This window comes from Eurosta solidaginis, chromosome 3 (genome assembly GCF_040869045.1).
Source record: "Eurosta solidaginis isolate ZX-2024a chromosome 3, ASM4086904v1, whole genome shotgun sequence".
Classification (NCBI taxonomy): domain Eukaryota; kingdom Metazoa; phylum Arthropoda; class Insecta; order Diptera; family Tephritidae; genus Eurosta; species Eurosta solidaginis.
Window position 1 is genome coordinate 270,801,678 of NC_090321.1, and position 20,536 is coordinate 270,822,213.

General features: G+C 35.0%; 1 protein-coding gene across 8 annotated transcripts in view; it reads right to left on the reverse strand.

The window, feature by feature from the left end:
• Positions 1-11,958: 11,958 nt before the first annotated feature.
• Positions 11,959-20,536, reverse strand: part of cv-2 (crossveinless 2) — a 278,727-nt gene continuing 270,149 nt past the window's right edge. For all 8 annotated transcript variants that reach the window (XM_067776468.1, XM_067776469.1, XM_067776472.1 and 5 more), the window contains 2 exons: positions 14,342-14,554; positions 11,959-14,092 (listed from right to left, as the gene is read on the reverse strand). In XM_067776468.1, the coding sequence (XP_067632569.1) occupies positions 12,654-14,092; positions 14,342-14,554 (1,652 nt within the window). In that variant the 3' untranslated portion in view covers positions 11,959-12,653. The remainder of the gene's footprint in view (positions 14,093-14,341; positions 14,555-20,536) is intronic.

Below are 20,536 nucleotides of genomic sequence, written 5' to 3' on the forward strand. Positions count from 1 at the left end.
TTTATTACAAAAGTTTTTTTAACAATTTTGCAATTTAGCAAAATTTTAATATACATTTTTTACCTCGCTTAAAATAAATTCATTCATAGACGAATAGATTTGTATGTAAGTATGTAGATTAGATCGGGGCGATTTGTATTGCATGAAGTTAACCTAATCCGCGCCGTCAAAATTATGGTTCCTTTTTTTTGGTAAAAAAAATATATTTTTCTTAACCCTGGGTCCAAAAAGCAATATAAGGGTTCAGAAATACGTTTTTATAAAAAAATAACAATTGTGTCCGATATATCTATTTCTTGAGAAAATATTCATCTAACGCCGTTTTTACCATCTCTGGTTAAGTAAGAATTAAACTGGAGAACTCCTTCCGATAGCTTCACTGGATATTTTCGCTTTTATCATTTAAACCGATATTTGTGAATATCTTGTAGAGCAAATCGCAAATATCTATTGTGAATACACAACACCCAGAGAAACAGCTGAAATTTGTTTACCCTTTTTTCTTGCATTTAACTGACGGTCGATGCTGCACTTAGCATGGAGCACACTTGAATTGTGGTAACTTATAGACAGAGAAAGCGGCTAACTGAAATCGTGAAAACGGCCATTAGTAGATATTTACAGTCAAAATTACGGCATAATATCGAATGAATCAACTCTAAGAATCTTAAGAGATCTCGTTCAAATACGAGTATGTAATTTAAGTTGGGCTGGTTAAATTTTGTCACGATATCTGGCCAGCCAGAGGCACTTATGTAATTAGTGTACTTAAGCCAATCCACAAGAAAAGTGGTCCCACAAACCGCGCAAACTACTGCGGTATCAACTTACTAATAATATCGCATATGGAGTTCTATCTAGCGTACTGTGTGGGAGTTGAAGCCCAAAGTCAACGAACTGAATGCACCTTTTCAGTGCGGTTTCAAATCCCGTAAATTTACTAACGACCAAATCTTGACGATATGCCCAATCCTGGAGAAGACTAATGATAAAAGAATGGATACACACCATATTTTTTCGGTTTCAACGCACCGTTTCACAACTTAAAAAGAGCTGCTTTTATGGTGCCTTGACTGAATTTGAATACCTTGCAAGGATTGAAAGGCTTTGCCAAATGACGTCGAGTACTATTAGCGCCGTAAGGATTGGAAAGGACCTTTTCCGGCCATTCGAAACAAAACAAGGCTTCAGACAAGGCGACTCCCTATAGTGCGAGTTCTGTTACCTAATACTGGAGAAGATAAATCTAGAGGCAAATCTAAACTGCTATAGAACAATATATTATAAGAGAGTACAAATAGTGATGTGTGCTAATGATATTAATATCTTAGGTCTTAACAAACGAGCAGTAACTTCCGCTTTCTCTAGACTGGATAAGGAGGCAGAAACGTTAGCTCTCATTCAGTAAAATATCGAAGGAGCTACGACCTTTACGCAGATAGGTAGATAGGTTAGCGGATGAATCCCCAAAAGCTTCTCTGGCTTAGTCATATTGTGTAAATGGCAATAACGCTCTGGCTATGAAAGTATTTCTATCGACATTCGTATTTAGAAGCAGGGGAAGAGGTAAACCTCTACTGAGTTCGGAGAGGCACGGAGTGGAAAACATGATATTCTTTGGTACTCGCAATCGGCTTCAGTTATCGCGAAACAGGGATAGCTGTGACTCGTTACGCAACTGCCAAAATTACCGAGGCAGTTAAGTGTCAATTAACGATGAAAACAAATTTGTTTAAATCTTAAAAATATAAAAATCTTAAAAATACAAAAATCGATATTATGAAATCTTATATGATGGTAGCATGCTCCGCCTACTACACCGAAGATTCTGGATTCGAACTCCGGGCAAAGCCACATCAAAAATTTAGAACCAAGGTTTTCTCAATTAGAAAAAAGGTTTTTTAAGCGTAGTCGATAACCTGGGTCGATTTGTATAGACGAAAGTTAACCGATATCGCGCCATCGATTTTTCGATAGGATATGCGCTCCGGAAAAAAAGTTCCACTACGCATACCCAAAAAAATAATTTTCGAGCCTTCGAAAAAAAAAATGGCGAAGGAGTCAATTTTTCAAACCACTCCCTAAAACCCAAAAAAAAATTTTTTTTTTTTTAAACTGTTATCACCAACGTTTTTACAACAGTTTTTTGAAAAAAAGCAAACATATGTGTTTGGGTCGAAAAATTCACCCTTTCGCCATTTTTTTTTCGCTGGCTCGAAAATTATTTCTTTGGGTATGCGTAGTGGAACTTTTTTTCCAGACCCCAAATCCTATAGAAAAATCGATGGCGCTGTCGTTTAATAAATCGACCCAGTCTAGTAGTTACCCTTCGGCAGTGGTTTGGCAAGCACTCTGAGTGTATTTCTAGTTATCGTGAAGCGCTTCGCACTAAAAACGCATCTGCCTTGCGGATTCCGTTCAAAATCGCCGTGAAACATTTAAATACCGTCGTGCTAATTTGTAGGAAAGATTAAAAGGAGCGCGACTCAAATTGGAAGAGAAGCTCGGCCTAACATCAATGTGTAGGTAATCACGCCTTGTACGTATTTATTTATTAAACATGAATGTCTAAAACAGAAATAATGTTGAGGGCCGACATAATGGGCAACAATTTGACATCGGAAGCACGTGGAAGCTATCAACATTCAATTGTCATTTGTTTACACCAACAAGAGCAATCAATAGTTACGATTCGGACTGAAGAGTACAAATCCGCCCCGGCCTAATGTAGATATTTAAATATACTGTACATATGAGTACACGCTGAGTACATTAATACACAAAAGTTGTACAAGTACGAATGTAATAAAAAAACTTAATACTTAAACATTAAAACTTAATTTTAAATAAATTATTTTTAAAGCTAAGCATTGAAATATGCAATTTGCGCTAAGTAATCACACACATACATTACATACAAACAAATATAATATTAATTAAATGTCAAATGAGTGAGATGATTGTACAAATGAGATTTTCTACAAAATTGCTTCGCATATTATTGTTGTTGCTTATATTTATGATGCCTGAACGGTACGACCCTGCCGGATTTATTGAAATTTTTGATAAAAAATATTCAAAATTCATACGCCCCAATGATTAAAAACGTTAAAACCATGATTAAATTACTAAAGGTTTGTTCTCCAATGATGACAGAGCTTTGGCACTCCCAAATTAAAAAATCTGGACGGGTTGCTTTTACGAAGTAAGGAAAATTGGGAATAATTCTATGCCATCAGCGAAAATTGTAGTAGAAAAGTACCTTTAGTAGTATATTAGTACTGATAATAAATGTAGTATATTAGTACTGATAATAAATTTGTAAATGCCACAGGATTTGGGGAAAATTATACGTTTTCTACTAAATATTACGTGAATTGATAAAGAGTTATGTTGGCTTGGTCACTGTTTAAGAATTTGTTTGAAGAATGCCGTACGTTAGAATTTTATTCCAAAATACATTATCTCAAAATTTGGTTCATAAACTTCAAGCATAAGTTAATGCGTTTTGACATTAGAGTGAGTTAGTGAAAAACATTGTGAGATAAGGCTTTCTTCAATCTAATTCTAATAAAGGGCGTCTTTGTGACAAATCCTGAAATGGGAAACTTTTGCAAAATACTTTGAGATAGGACGATTTTGAAAAGACAGCCGACATGAGGTGATACTCTACTCAGCAGCCGCCATGAACTGACAAAAAAAAAATAAAAGAAAATGGCTTATTGTCTTAGAACGTTATATTCCGGCCTTGACTTTGACAGAAGAAATAAGCATAAGTGCGCTCCTGCTACACAGGCAGTATTCACCTTTTTATTCTTAAATTTCGGAAAGCTCTTCCTGTTAAGTATCCACGAAAGTGTTCCGGATAAACCATTAATAATATTCGGTACACCTTCGTTTGATACTACCTCACGAGGTCCGAATATATCAAATAAGTATATACATAATATTCCAAGCATAAACAGAAATTCTTAAATGGAAACGAATGTTCCGTGGATGTTCCGTGGGGAATGAATAAGTTAACATGCTCAATGAGTTCATTTCATTATGGCATCTCCATTATTTACTAATGACATTTTTACGTGAATCGATTTACTATTCGAGTTTTTGACGCTGAACGATGAATGTTGAATTGGTTTAAGTTTCGTATGTTCATACCACATTAATAGATTATGGCATAGTTAATAAATTCATCATAAAATTTAAAAAATTGTTCTAAGGGATTATGCGGTTCAGTACTTATCGGGTATTTGTAAACTGATTGCTTCCTATTTCTACTACTAATATTTTTCGAAAAATTGCAATGACACAACACAGTTAGCGAGTATCAATTCGATTTGGGAGCAAAATGGCTGCACTTTTCAAAAAATTTGTCAGCCGAGCAAACCTCTTGTGATTGAATAATACGTTAAAACTTAAAAACATTTTATATTCGAAAAATAATGTATCGTCGGGGGAAAAATGTACACTAAAAATGACTATTCATGAATACTTGTTTATGATTCATATTTTTGAACATTTTTGAATCATTTTTAATATCATTGCACGATCTTGCTGCGTAATTTTGGAGTAACATTTGATTGTTTTTGGTCATGCCATTAAAACATGCGGGAGCCGCGAGCTGTTTGAATTACAAATTGTCGTAAGAAACTTCCATATCATACGTGATCCTCTGCCCACATCTTATAACTGCAGCATCAGGTATGATTACACAGATCTTAAATTATGATTATGATTAAAGTCATTAAATCACAGTTTAATAGTTTTGTCATCATAACTGATACGAGATATGAATGTTGGGTACATAAACACACGCTTGTCGCCAAATTTCTTATCAATTGTCTGCGGTTCAAGTATGTAGCTCCAAGTTCCAAGTTGTTTCATGTCTGCTATTTTTAAATTCTCTGAGTCGCCGAATTTGGTAACAAGGTAGAGGGAAAAGACAATATTCTCGGGACATCTTCCATTGAGAACAGCGATATGTTGTACAAATCATTAAAAAATCATTTGCGTTTTCAAAAATTTTTCGTATATAGTATGTACATATACTTTTTTTGAATTTTATGATTGAAAATTTGTGTATATACCATATATGTAATACTCCTATATAGCTAATAGAATTTGCTCGCAATGTGTTTTTAATTCGAAATCAAAACAACACAGCCTATAAAATTTTTGCGATTGTAGCAGCATAAGTGTGACAAGAAAAAATTTTAATTTAGGTATATTGGGTTATTGAATACAAAAACAAAAACGTTTAAACAGCAATATATCGGCACTCTGATGTTTGGGAATGTACCTAGCCTTTTGTTGCAAGATAGGAGTATTACATATATGGTATATACATATGTATTGTTACGAATATTAGCAACACTAAGGGGTACTGTCATCTCTAAGCCGATGCTAAGCAGTGACTTGATGCACATCAATAATTCAATCATTATGTCTACACATATGTACGTACCCGCAGCGGAGAAGCAACGCACAAACACATGCATATATCTTATCTGAGGTGCTCACAAGAGAGGGCAATAATTTGTGCAAGTATTACTCACGCGCATATGAGAAGCTATAAACGTAATTGTGGCTGGTGAAGTGTTATTTTGAAAGTACTTGAATAAAGGCCATTTTGCATTATTAAATATTGGAGTTATTTATACAACAGTTTAGTGATTCGAACTTAGCGGAAGGTTGCAAATAAGATAATTTGCAGTAAATTCGTTATAATATGAAGAAAATTTAAATCAAAAGGTTGAAAGTTGATTGAAAAAAGATTACCAATTTTTGATCGTCTTAAGTAAGCATATTTGATTGTTCTATTTGTTCATTTTTATAAAAAGTAAAAATTTAATCAGCATAGTTAATCAAAAATAATTCCAAAAAATGATCGAAAATTTATTATCAGTTCTTGATAATCAAGAGCAAGCATATTTGATAAATTTCTTTTTGTTCAATTGTATGATAGCTCGAAATTTAATCACTCAAAGTAATCAAATTGTATTAAGATGTGTGGAAATTCGAAATTCAATCACGCAAATGCTGTGTGAAGAACTCTTCGTACTTGGAAATTTATGCATCTCTTTTTTGGCGTTTCCAATTTATATAAATTCAAAGTATATGATTTGTATAAACTATGCAGAAATCTTAATTTTGCGTTGCCTTAATTGCAATTAAAAAAATTCAAAAAAGTTGTATTCGCTCACTTGTAGATATTTCGGTTCGATAATACCACCCACCACAAAACTATTAAGAGCTCATCAACAAAAAAGATGAAGGGCTTAATTCTGTATTGCGAACTATAGCTCAGACGAACTCACCTCCAAACGATGCTATCTATGATTTTCGTTCGGCCTTTAGGTTTCTTACCTTATTTCAAATAGAAAGGCGAAAGCAATTGACACATAATACGCTACCATCGTTTAACATAGTGCAAATACTTATTACTAAATATTATTTCTAATTGCTGTTTTTATGTACGGATCCCTTTTTCTCTCTTATTTGGAATCCAAATCTATAAATAAAGGTTTGGGTTGTTAAGATGGAGATTCGGGCTATTAGCGAGCTTTGGGCAATTTTGGTCGTAGTGCTTTTGTTTAGATATATTTTATTAAAATAATTCGTTAAAAATAAACGATTGTGAGCACACAAAGAAATCTATTTGTACTATGGCACTATTGTGAATATTTGCACTGCATTACCGGCAATTGCTACCATACGCCAGATGGCAGCGCAAGCTGTAAGTTTTAATTGATTGATAGAACAGCTGATTTCTGTTGATATTTGATAAGATACTTTTATATTGGTTGCGCAAGATGCGCACGGGTTCAGCTCGTTCTATTAAAAAAGAATCAGAAAATAAATATTACAACCAAGTACACGCAAACATATCCGTACGACTTGTATGTGCGGGCACCGGGGCGTATACGTAACATTTTGTTTGATTTGGTATCGAAGAGAGTCAAACATGAGAAGGTTTTATGCTCCTTATTTCCCCTCCCTTATTTTCGTCTAAACGGTCGCAAAGTTGTTATAATCACCTGATCAACAATAAAAAGTCTAATATAGACCAATTTAGTGATAATAAATTTAGGGTTGTAAATGAGCCTGAGATAATATGTATGTAATGTAGTTTGTCATAATAACATTTAACAGATTAGTTGTTAATGAATATAAGTTTCAAGCAGGGGTCTGCACTCCATACCGCGATTGCGCACTCTTTGCATATACGAAGGGGCTATCACTTTAAATTTTTGGAGACCTACGGTTTAAAACGACTGGGGACCTTACAATATTTGTATTCTAAGAATTTCAGTTCACTTGTAAAAATTATTCGATCAATTATTAGTAAATTTTTTTGCGTAAAAAATATTAAATTACTAAAAATTTTTGAATATTTAGATATTTAATTAATTTTTGTCTGTAAACAGAAAAAAACAAGTAGTTAGATATTTAGATTGAAAGCGAAAAAAATGTTATGAAAATAGTTATTATGCTGCTGCTATAATGGAAATAAGATTTTTATGGAAAATGTATCAAGTTTATCATCTTTGATGTGTAAACGTCTTTTCTCATGGTATGGGGGAACCCAGGAGTAACTACGCTGCAAAAAATCGTGCAACTAATCTCTAAAGAGAGTGGCTGCAACTGGTCTCTTTTGTCTACACTGGGGCGTAACTGGTCTCCACTAGTCCCTTTTGTATATAGTTGATACTAGTCAGCTGGAAATTTATATAGCCAATTTCAAGAAACACTAAAACAATAAATGAGTAAAATTAAAAAAATTAAATGAAATTAAAAGTAATTACTTCAGAAAAATGTGGAGCCCTACGTCGAGACTAAATCCACATATGTTCCAGATTCGACATAATATCTGGTGAAGATTTCTCAATATTTGCTCAAATTATCGTGTTAACGGTGGTGGCCGCTGTGGTGTGATGGTAGCGTGCTCCGCCTACCACACCGAAGAACATCAAATTTTTAGAAACAAATTTTTTCAATTAGAAGAATATTTTTCTAAGCGGAGTCACCCCTTGGCAGTATTTGGCAACCACTCCGAGTGTATTTCTGCCATGAAAAGCTTCTCAGTTGGAAACTCAGCTAGATTGCAGATGTCCTTCGAAGTCGGAGTAAAACAAATAGGTATCGTTCCGCAAATTTTTGGGAAAAATTAAAAGGAGCACGACGCAAATTGGAAGAGCAGCTCGGCCTAAAATTTCTTCGGAGCTTATCGCGCCTTACATTTATTTATATATCGTGTTAACAGACGGGTGGGCGGACGTGGCTTAATCAAATTGATACTGATGATTTTGATATATGGAAGCCTATATCGATCTCGTTTCCTTTATACCTGTACAACCAACCGTTTTGTTACTAAAGTTAATATACTCTGTGTGCAAAGCACGATGAGCATAAAAAGAGAGAGAACCACGTGCAGGCACGCCAAAAATTTGGAAATAACTACCCAATTAAGAAAAGAGTAAAACTGTATAATTTAGCATTCTCAAACCATATAAATATGTACCGTTGATTTCGTTAAGTCATAAGTGAAATGTACCCCAACTTACCCTATCTGTGCAAATTTTTCTTTACCAAAAAAAGGCTATGGTACGAGATATAAAATTGCAAACTGGGACTTAAGTTTGACGATTTAACACAGGACACTGTATCAAAAGATTGCCTTTGACAGATAAGTTTAAAGAGTTCTTTAGTCCGCTTATCAGAGTTTGTGAAGTATAAAAAGAAGCACACAAATTTGATATTTCATAATTATGACGCGCTTATCTGAGTTGAACCATTTACACACTTGGTAGCATTTTACAATTATTACCATTTCAAACACTTTTGACATTAGCATACCTTATTCCTTGACGGGATATGCATGCGCACTTAAGTGTTTACTTTTTGCTTATGCGTTTGCATGTGCAGCCAAATGAATAGAATGAGTACAGCCGTTACGGTTGAAATAGGGAAATTTTGCTAAATTTCCATTTGTAAAGTTCAACAAAAAAAAGCTTATAGCAACAAACGAAAAGCACAAACGAACTTACATAGTTAAGCGCATATGAAAGTGGGGCATTCCATGCCAACTCTTCCCACCGATGGATTTACAGCATAGTTTTCACTGAAATATTTTTATATTAAGGCTTAAGGTTTTGAAAATTTCACATTTCTTTTTAAATTTTTTTCCGTCTTTTGTGATTTACTGTTTTTTAGTAAATTTATATTATATTATGAAAAAAATTGTTCATTACAAATCAGGGACCGGATGAGGGATCGTGTGTTACGATTCGTATCGAAATCAAGTTTTCACTCAAATATTGAATCAAAGTAGCTCTGAAATCGTGACTCCAAATAACGACCTAAGTGAACTAGAGACTTCGCGTACTAGTTGGATTTATATAATTTATCATAATTTGTGTAAATAGTTTGGCAGGTTCATATTTATAAATTGAGTAAAAAATGGATGCCGATACGAATCGTAAGACACAATAAGGGCCCAGGTTGTTTTCTTTTACTCAAAAAAAAATAAATAAAATAAAATATTGTATTCAGTGGAATCCATTTATAAAAAATACTCGAAAAACTTCCCCAGCCAACATATCAACTATATACATATTTTGGTTTGAAAGTAATACCTACAATGTTGAGTGTATATTGATTTCAAGTCGAAAATACGAGGTGTGTTCAAAAAGTATCGCGAATTTTGAATTTTCGCGGGCTATGAATATTCGAATTTCAATTTTTTTGTGGCTTTATGTTGGTATTCATGTCTTTCACTTATGCCGACAAGCTCGGCCATTGTGAATGTTCACTTAGTTTTTGACAGCTGCTTTGCTTGCACGTGTTTTGGCTCGTCTTCGATTTTTACCTATTCAACAAAAAAAAAAAAAAAAACAATGGATCATAGAACCTGTATCAAATTTTGTGTGAATAACGAAATTGAGTGCGCAGATGCATTCCGAATGTTGACTGTGGCATACGAGAAAGCTACCTTGGACCGAAGCAACGTTTATCTGTGGTACAAAATGTTCTCAGAAGGCAGAGAAGATGTGAACGACGAAGAGCGTGCCGGACGCCCGGGCACTTCAACAGCAGACGAAAAAATTGATGAAGTGAAGAAAATGGTATTGGCCAATTGTCGGATCACCGTTAGGGAAGTTGCTGAGGACCTAGACATATCGATTGGCTCGTGCAATTCGATCTTTATCAATGATTTGGCCCCTTGTGACTTTTTCTTGTTCCCTAAACTGAAGGGGCGCATGAAAGGACGACACTACGCTACGAATGACGAGATAAAGACGGCATCGAAGGAGGAACTGAACAAGATAAAAAAAATTACTTTTTGAAGTGCTTTGAAGAATGGAAAAACGGTTGGCACAAGTGTATAATAACTCATGGGGATTACTTGGAAGGGGACAAAATAGATATTTATGAATAAAAAAATAATTTTTGAAAAAACACAAAATTCGCAATACTTTTTGAACACACCTCGTATGTCATTGTATACTCCCTATTAGACTTAGTACGACTAGCTCATTGAATAGAGTAATCGTCTGTGATGCCGATGAGGCCGGGCGCGGCACTATTGCCCCCATCGAACATTTTTTACATTTCTATTAGCAAGTCGTAACCGAATTTGAAAAGTTTTTGTTTTTGTAGAAAGATTTTGAGTTTTAGAAGAGGGTATTTAAATTTTTGTTTGTTAATATTTTTTTTTTTTTAGAAAATCCATTATCCTGCTTCAGTCGATAATCATTTCATAACGAAAACTAGGTTAAAATCATTGTGGGGATATGCCAAAACGAAAATGTGGCTAAGAAAATTTTTAATTTCCAAACAAAAAAATATTTTGAAAAATTTTGCAAACAAACATTTTTTGTCATACAAATTTTGAACAATTTTGATGTTAGCAGTTTTAATGATTACTATTATACGAGTATAGAGAGGTAGTTCCACAACTTCTTCTCCGCCATTGCCACCATTTGACATAAACTGTGTTTTGGGCACTCCCTTTTGAAACAGCGGCACAATATCCCTAAAATATAAATGTCCCAAAACAATATTATTGTTTGTATATCCACTTATCTTTTTCTTAAAATTTTTTGTCTCTTTTTTGACGTTCAGCTTGTTGAATGCAACACCTGTCCAAGGACAAAGAAGAACTGTACCTACCGGAAATATGTATCTTGTTCGTTCGTTTTCGGTTGAATTTAACAGTTGCTCCGAACTTCATCCACCGCAAACATGCATCAGCTTATTTTCCACTATTGGATCTTAAGTCATTGCTAGGACAGGCAGGTTGTCACTGTTTTTAGGGCTATCCCATACTATGTAACCAAGTATTTAGGCCCTTGCATTGCGCTGTATTTCAATATGTTCTTCCGCTCACTGGGCCGCCTTGCGAAGTAACGTTGGCCTTGTCGCAGAAAAGGGTGGTGCTGATAGGAAGTGATTGATAAGCTAAGTGGTGATACACAGACTCCGGTTTTGCTATAATATTCTAAAAGAAGCAAAATTCAGCGACTGCGGCTGTCCTTTGGCAAATATTTCTCGAAACAATGGAATTAAGTTCATTCAAGTTTAAGTTTTTCCAAACTTCCAATTCCAGGGCAAGAATTTTACGGAGTGTCAGTACGCAGCGAACCTGTTGCATATTGTAACCAGAGCAATATGAATACGTAGTCGGAATACCCAAACTGTTGTAGGGAGACAACCAAACTGCTTACCAATGATTTACAGCGAAATTTTCTCACTTAAGTGGTAAGAGTTTAAGAAGCACTACTCTCTTTACATGAGTATAGAGATTTTGCTTTACTTTTGGGATGCGACGTTTTAGTTATATTTAAATCAGTTCACACATTTTAACAGCTCTATAAATATTCATCCTTTAAATATTGTTAGTTAAATAAAAATACTTCATAAAAAATGCAAAATTTCCAAAACAAAATTTTGTTGGGGTGGCAATGCTTTTTCAGAATTTTACAGATTATATATTTGGCAACTAAAACAGTTTATGTCAAATACGTCAAAGTGGAGTTACCTTATTTTTGTATTATTATGATTGCTCTTAATTTGAGACCAAGTTTTAAAAACAGAAACAAAATTTTTAATTTGAGAATTAATAAAAATTAGAGCCAATTATATCACACATTTCTTCAACTTTTTCGCGTTAGTGGTATTATTAGAAGTTTTCTTTAAAAAGGTGAGCACAAACAACAGAAATAAACTAAAAAAAAATAAAAAATAAATTAAAAATTTAAATTTGCAAAAAAATTATTCAAACCTTTTTCGAAGGTTCCAAAACACTACCCAGCGATAGCGGTGATGCCAAATTCATCAGCAGAATATGTTGACATGAAACGACCCATATGTAAATATGAAACAATGACACTTAAAGCTACATGCAACACAAACATGAGTGCAATGAAATAGTTTACTTAGCATAAAATATAAACACATACAAACACACGAACACACACACTCACACATATACATAGAACAATTATTCACGCTTAATAAATTGAAGCAATATGCTTTTTCCGGTTGCAAATTAACTTACATAAGTAAATTTAAAATTTTTCATAGCCTAATGTATCTTATTAGTGTTGAATGTAATGTAGCGATAATACGCGCATGCGCGCACGTTGATGCAATTAGTGTAACGGCGGTGGTGTTCGATTTGGTGCTTTACGCACCAACAGACTCTTAGGCACATGCTTGGACATAAAGTTGTGTTGTTGTTGTTGATCATTTTGCTCTTGCAAGTGTTGCAATTGTAGTTCTAATTGTAACTGTTGTTTACGACGACGCGCATGTGCACCACCATCACCACCATCACCTTCTCCCCGTTTATACAGCTGCCATGGCTGTAGCGTCATTTTGGCAAAATTTCCACGCCATGCGCCCGCTGGACATTTGGTACGCCTACGCCACTCTTCCGACAACTGTACGCCTAATCGTCGACATTCGTGCGCATATGCAGCAAAACTGTCACAATGACACATACCATTCGGACATTCGCATACATCCATTTTACACGCATCAAAATAGTTATTCGGATTTAATCTATTATCACAGTTTCCAAATACTTCAGATTCGCGCAACCAACGACAATATGTGTTCGCCTTGCGTTGTTTACAATTTGGACGTGCTGCAATATTTTCTACACGTCTCGAACATGCTTTCGGTCCACCCACCTTCCAGGAATTGGCGAAGCGCCACACTTCATCGTCTGTGTGATTATTGCCATCGCGGCTTGTGAGATCATCACGTCCAATACCGTTATAGTTGCCGCATAAACCGCACAATTTTTGTTTAAATGAGGAGGGTGCTGTGACTTGTAGAAAATTATTGCCATCCCATTCGAGACTCAAACCCAAATCGGTTTGCAAGTAGATATTACTTTCACCACGTCGTTCAATACTCACAATTGGCCCATCTGGCTCTCCTTTATATGGCAGCAATACACGACTACCATTCACTTTAATACGCAATTTTTGTCCCAAATTCACGCGCACACCACCGCGCATTTTCATCGTTACTGTTTTTGCCCATGATGAGCGCTTCGTGCCACGCCCATCATTTGTTAAACGTATAGAGAATGTTTGATCACGACAATCGGCTGTTAGCAAATATTTGCATGATCCTTGAAAGCTAAAGAATTTTCCATCAAAAGTTTTAAAATGTGGATCTCCAAAAACGGTGCAGATACCAGCGGTTTCTATACAACGTGGACAACATTCATCCGGTAAAGTTTTCTTCTCTTCATTCGAGCGGCATTTGACAGCTGGACAACGCATCTCCGAACAGCGTATATTACCGGCGGTGCAGCGGCAAGAACGACACGGACCCAAATTCCACGTTTCGTTGTTCATATAAGTTATACCGTTATGTATGCACTCACTACGCACCTCGGATGTAATGCAGCGTGGACAACAGCCATCCATTTCCTGATACTCTGGTGAACACTCCAATATGGGGCAGGTATTGCGTTGACAGACCGAGGTGCCATTGCTGCATGTGCAGTTCGTGCAACGATCGGGCATGAATTGGGTCTTATCATAGTAAACTTTGTTATTGAAAATGCATTTGCCTGAAAAAAGAGGAAGAGAACGGAAAATAATGTTATTTAGGCAAACTTAAGCAAAGTATTCGCTTTGAAGAGTTGACAATGAATGACGCCCATCAAGAGCTTCAAACGTGTAAATTAGTGGCCAAACTTGTATCGTACATTTTGTATGTGGTTTTTTAAGTTTGATATCATTGCCCCAGTTAGTTGAGATCTCATTTGATAGAAAAGCACTTTCCTTGGCATTTCCAATATACACAATCTTTGACTCACCTGTAACTGGCATAAATTCGCGATGTTCGGTGCAACGTGGACAGCATTCATTGGGATTTTGCGTCTGTTTTGATATGGGACACAGTAGTATGGGGCAGGTTTTCTTAGCACACGTTAACTTATTTTTCGAACATTGACAGACCATACAACGATCATCTATAGAACCAACTACTTCCTGCCCCTCGGCAACAACTTGTCCATTGATCTTGCAACCTGCAAAGAGATACAAAGTTGGTAATGAAAAAATAATGTTATTCTATTGAGATAAAGTAATCTGCAGAAAAGCGGAGCTGATTACAATGAGGGAAAACGCTCCGGGCAAGAAATTATTTCAGTCGGAAACGGAAGCAGAGGAAGGGTGATACCTCCACTGAGTTTAGAGAGGCAGGTGGAGGAAGACTTGACCTCCATTCGTGCTACCATTTGGCGTGTCAGTTATCGCGATGGAGGGATAGTTGGCGTGAATTCTTACGAAACGTCCAAAATCGCTTAGGCACCTTAGTCCGTGAATTCTCGTCGAAACGAAACTACGAAATTCAGCCCAAACGAGCTTGTTTTTGACTTCCCACTTCGCGATTTAGTAACGAATCAACTGATTGCCGCTGTGCATGAGGACATCTATGACGAATGTTCCGAGCTAAAATCTGAAGAAAAACGGAACCAAGCAGCTATTAATATTGAAAATAAACGCGCAAAGTGGAGGAAACGATTTGATCAACGGCATCGACAACCTAAGGTTTATGCTGAACAAGACTTAGTTGTAATTGAAAATGAACCAGTTTCTGCTGGTGATTCGCGTAAACTTGAGCCGGAGTTCCGTGGACCGTATATTGTTCGTAAAGTTTTGGGGAACGACTGATATTTGTTAGAAGACATACCAGGGTATCAGGTCAGCAACAAAAAGTTTAAATCTGTATACTCCTCCGATAAAATCAGACCCTGGTGTAGCCCATAAAATGCAACCTTGCGCAAGCCTCGCCCTAAATACGACCATGTCCTCATTTCTAGATACATACAACCGAGCGGTATTGAGTGCGAGTGCAACAACGCGATAGGATCGAAGTAAAATACAATGTGCTAAAATTCTTTTAAAAAAAACTTTTAAATACTGTATCGTTTCAAAATACTATTAATCATAAAAAATACTTTATTACTAATATCATAGACATTAAAATATCGTGGTCTTTATTTGTTCGGCCATCCAAATAACTGCGTAAGTAAAGAACAATGCGTGTCACATATGTCATTAATCCGATCCACCATTTCAGATTTGAATTGATTTAAAAAATGAGTTTCGATCACAGATCACATTTAACCATGTAATTGCCAGGAAATCTCAGAATTTTATTTTACTCATACGCACACATAAAAATTATGCACATACATGTAGGAAGCGTCCGTAATTCTGGTTTAACTGTAAAACCTACTTGTTGCATATTACTTACATTTATAATTTACAATCTACATCATAGAAATGAAATCATATTCTGTTAAACGATAATCATATTTTTTCAGTTGTAATGAATATTCGAGACCGATCATACAATTTTCTATAATTATTTAACTTAGTATTCTATTTTAAATGGAAGTAAACCTACTTATATTCTAATGAACAATTGTACTAATATGCTAATATAATTAAATAAATAGTAAATAATAGCGAAATCCAAAACTATTAACCTATAAATTGGGGGCTCAACCGAAGAGTCAGTCGGACATTTTGAAAAAATAGTCATTGGTCATTGCAATTAAAATTTAATAATTAAAGAAAACTCAAATTCTAAAAGTGCTCTAATACGAAATAACGTTTGAAAATCTAACTAAAATATTCATAAAAAGAATTTGCTGAAAAATTAAAAGATGGTGGTGTAAAAATTTTGAAATTAAAAACGAAAATTGACAATGTAAAATAAAATTTGAAAAATGGAAGTTTTCTAACTGAGGAAAAGTTGAAGAAATAAATCTGCATCAACGGATGAATTGGAAAAATTGAAGAAATGAATATGAATCAAGATATGAATGAGGAAAAGTTATGAAGTGCGTGTGGATCAAAGGGTGAAAGAGGAACAAAATAATTTGTATGTCTGCATTATCGGGCGAAAGTGAAGGTAATCAATTTGTGTAGAATTAGTTTAAGGCTGCATTATCGGCTGAAAAGAAAAGCGTGAACAAAGGGGAATCAAGAAATGAATGCGAGATTCGAATACAAGACCAATGCATGGATATAAAAGGGATATTTTGTGAAAAAGGAATGAATTGAAAGCATAAACAAACGAAGAGTAGTAAAATACAATAAATAGTTGTTGGTATATGTATGTAGCTAATAGGAAATGTTTTGATGTAATTTAGATGTGAACTATTGATTGCATATTGTTTTATATTTACAAGTTATGTATGTATAATTTCCATAAATAATTCAAAATTAGGGCATTTACATTTATCCAGGTTGTAGATTTTGAAATTGGCATTTTAACGTTTTGTTGTTTAAGATGGATAGGGAAGAGATAGAACGTTTGACAGTTGAGCAATTAAAAGAGAAATTGAGAGAACAAAATTTACTGACAACTGGTCGTAAAACAGAATTACAGGAAAGACTACTGCAACATTTTGGTCATTCTGCAAATGATGATGGTGATGCTGAGTCTATAAGATCAGTTTATGAGGAAACTGGTAACGGGCAATGCTCGTCAAATGTTGTAGTTTATCGACCTCAGTTTAACCCTAAAGATATAATTGATAGCCTCACGCAGTTTAAGTGAGTAGGTAGACCAGATGTTCATCATTGGTTACGAGAATTTGAGCAAAATGCGGAAATTGTGGGATGGAGTGATCTCCACAAATTTGTTTACGCGAAGCAATTACTGTCAGGAGCAGCTAAAATTTTTATTCGTAGTCAGTTTCATATACAAACATGGTCAACTTTTAAAAATGCCTTGATTAGTGAGTTTGATGGGCGGGTTTCTTCAGCTGATATACATAGGTTAATGAGAAACCGTAGAAAGAATCCTAATGAAAGTTTCTTAGAATACCTATATTCTTTGATGGAGATAGGTGGTCGAATTAATCTAGACGAGGCTAGCATCATTGATTATTTTATTGAGGGAATATCTGACTCGAGAGTCAACAAAGCTATACTGTATCAGGCCAAGAATATTGAGGAATTAAAGTTGCAAATGCGAGTATATGAAAAAGTACGTGGTCTTCAAGTGCAACCCAACAAGCAATTTTATAATGGTTCAACGAACAACAATTTCTCCGTAAGCAAGGATAAAAAGTGTTTTAAATGTGGAAGTGATTCTCATATGGCTAGGAATTGTTCTCAAATTAAATGCTTTAACTGCAGTCAAGTTGGTCATAAATCCTTTGAGTGTAAAGAAGTTAAAAATGAACAAAAATCAAAGCCAAATACGGCAAATACAGTAGATGGTTGGGGAGAGTTAAAGTTTAAAAATGTAAAATTTTCTGAAGGTAATTTTCAGTTTTCAGCTTTGGTTGATACGGGCTGTAATCTTTGCCTCATGCGATATGACACATTGATGAAAAGTGGACTTGAAGTCCTACTTAAGCTAGAACGAAGGGAATTGCGTGGAATTGGGGGTTATACAGTTGTTACGATTGGAAGTTTTCAAACAAAGTTTGAAATTGATAAAATTGAATTTAATTTACAATTTTATTTAATAAAGGATGAAGACATGTCCTACGCAGCAATTATAGGTAATGCCGCATTAGAAGTAGCTGATTTAGTTGTAACAAAGGAGAAAGCAGAGTTTAAACAAAAACCTAAACAGTTAATTGACAACAAAGACGAAGTCGTGCTTGGTAATGTCATTGATAGTATTACGGAAAAGAAAAAAACTAATTGGATTGAGGAATTAGATACAGTTTATGCGGTTTGTGAGGTAGTTGATGCTAAGCAAGAAATTGAAGTTAATCATTTATCAGAATACTTTGCTAAAGAAATAAAAGAATTGGTCAGTAATTATGTGCCGAATGATACAGCCAAGTCTCAGGTAGAAATGAAGATTTTATTGCGAGATGAAGTTCCGGTATATCAAGCACCAAGGCGTATGTCGAATGAGAATCAAATTTTTGTTGAGGAGCAAATTTCAGAATGGATTGACAAAAAAATAATTCGGCCAAGTGTATCGGAATACGCAACACCTATAGTATTGGTATCAAAAAAAGATGGTAGTAAACGATTGTGCTGTGACTATCGGAGGTTAAACCAGAAAATTATTAGAGAAAATTTTCCAATGGCCTTAATTGATGATGTTATTGATAGGTTACAAGATGCTAAGGTTTATACTACCCTTGATTTGAAAAACGGATATTTCCATGTATCGATTCATGAAGATTCGAAGAAGTGTACTGCTTTTATAACACATAATGGTCAGTTCGAGTTCAACTATGTACCATTTGGTCTTTCAAATGCACCATCCGTTTTTTGTAGATATATTAACGTCATCTTTAGGCCATTAATCCAAAGTGGACATGTAATTGTCTACATGGATGACATTATTATACCAGCTAAAGATGAGCATGAAGGATTAGATAAGCTAATTACAGTTCTTAAGGTAGCGGCTGAAAATGGGTTGAAGATAAAATGGCCAAAGTGCCAATTTCTGAAAAGGCGAGTATAATTTTTGGGTTACAATATAGAAAATGGTACTATTACTCCATCGATGCATAAAACCAAGGCTGTAGAAGAATTTCCATGCCCGAAAGATAGAAAGGCTTTACAGCGATTTATAGGACTTACATCCAACTTTCGAAGATTCATAGTAAATTATGCAATTATTGCTAAACCCTTGACCGATCTTTTAAGACAGGATTTAAAATTTCAAATAGGGGAAAAAGAGAAAATAGCGTTCAAACAATTGAAGGAGGCTCTGGGAAAAGCACCTATTTTAAAGTTGTACAATCCAAAGGCTTATACAGAAATTCATACAGATGCATTTAAATATGGGTATGGGGCCGTGCTTCTGCAAAAGGATATTGATGATCAGGCATTACATCCAGTTCAATTTATGAGTCGTAAAACTACAATGGCAGAAGAAAATTATCATTCGTATGAATTGGAAGTTTTGGCTATTATTAATGCGTTGAAGAAATGGAAAATATATGTCATGGGTAGAAAGTTTAAAATAGTAACTGATTGTAACGCATTTACCATGACGATGAAAAAGAAAGATGTACCAGTTCGGGTTTCAAGGTGGGCGCTGTTTTTACAAAATTTCGATTATGTATTGGAGCATCGGGCGGGATCTAAAATGAGACATGTAGATGCTCTCAGTCGTATGTACTGTTCGGTTATAGAAGATTCATTAAAGCATAGACTGAGAGAAGCTCAACAAACCGATAAATGGGTGAAAGCAGTTCGGCAGATAGTTAAAAAGGGGGAATATGAAGATTATTTTTTGAAACACGATATTTTATTTAAGGATTTAAATAAAGAGTTATTAGTTGTACCAGAAGCAATGGAGGAGGAAATAATTAAAGATGCACATCAGAAAGGGCATTTTTCTGTGAAAAAGACGCAAGATTATATTGGAAAAACTTTTTATATACCAAGATTAAATAGTAAAGTACTTAAAATAGTACAAAGTTGTATTGAGTGTTTAGTGACAAATGCAAAATCGGGACGTAAAGAGGGGTATTTAAATCCTATTGATAAGGATGATAGACCATTAATAACGTATCATATTGATCACGTGGGACCAATGCAGTCAACAAATAAAAATTATGCATATATTTTGGTAATAGTTGATGGATTCTCGAAGTTTACTTGGATTTATCCAACGAAAAATTGTGGTTCAGAAGCAGTTATTGATAGGATGAGAAAACAAGCGGTTGTTTTTGGCAACCCAAAGCGCATTATAACTGATAGAGGAACAGCGTTTACGAGCGATACTTTTAATAAGTATTGTAGAGAATCGAGTATTCAGCACTTGTTGATAGCGACTGGTGTTCCTCGTGGTAATGGTCAAGTTGAAAGGATCCACCGAATAGTTGTTCCGATGCTAGCTAAGTTGAGCTACGAAAATCCTTCAATGCGGTATAAATATACTGACAAAGTTCAGCAATTTTTAAATAGCACACCACCGCGAAGTACGAAGATGTCACCATTTAAATTACTTACAGGTATTGAGATGAGATTAAATGATTTGACTGATGTAAGGGATTTACTCGAAGAAT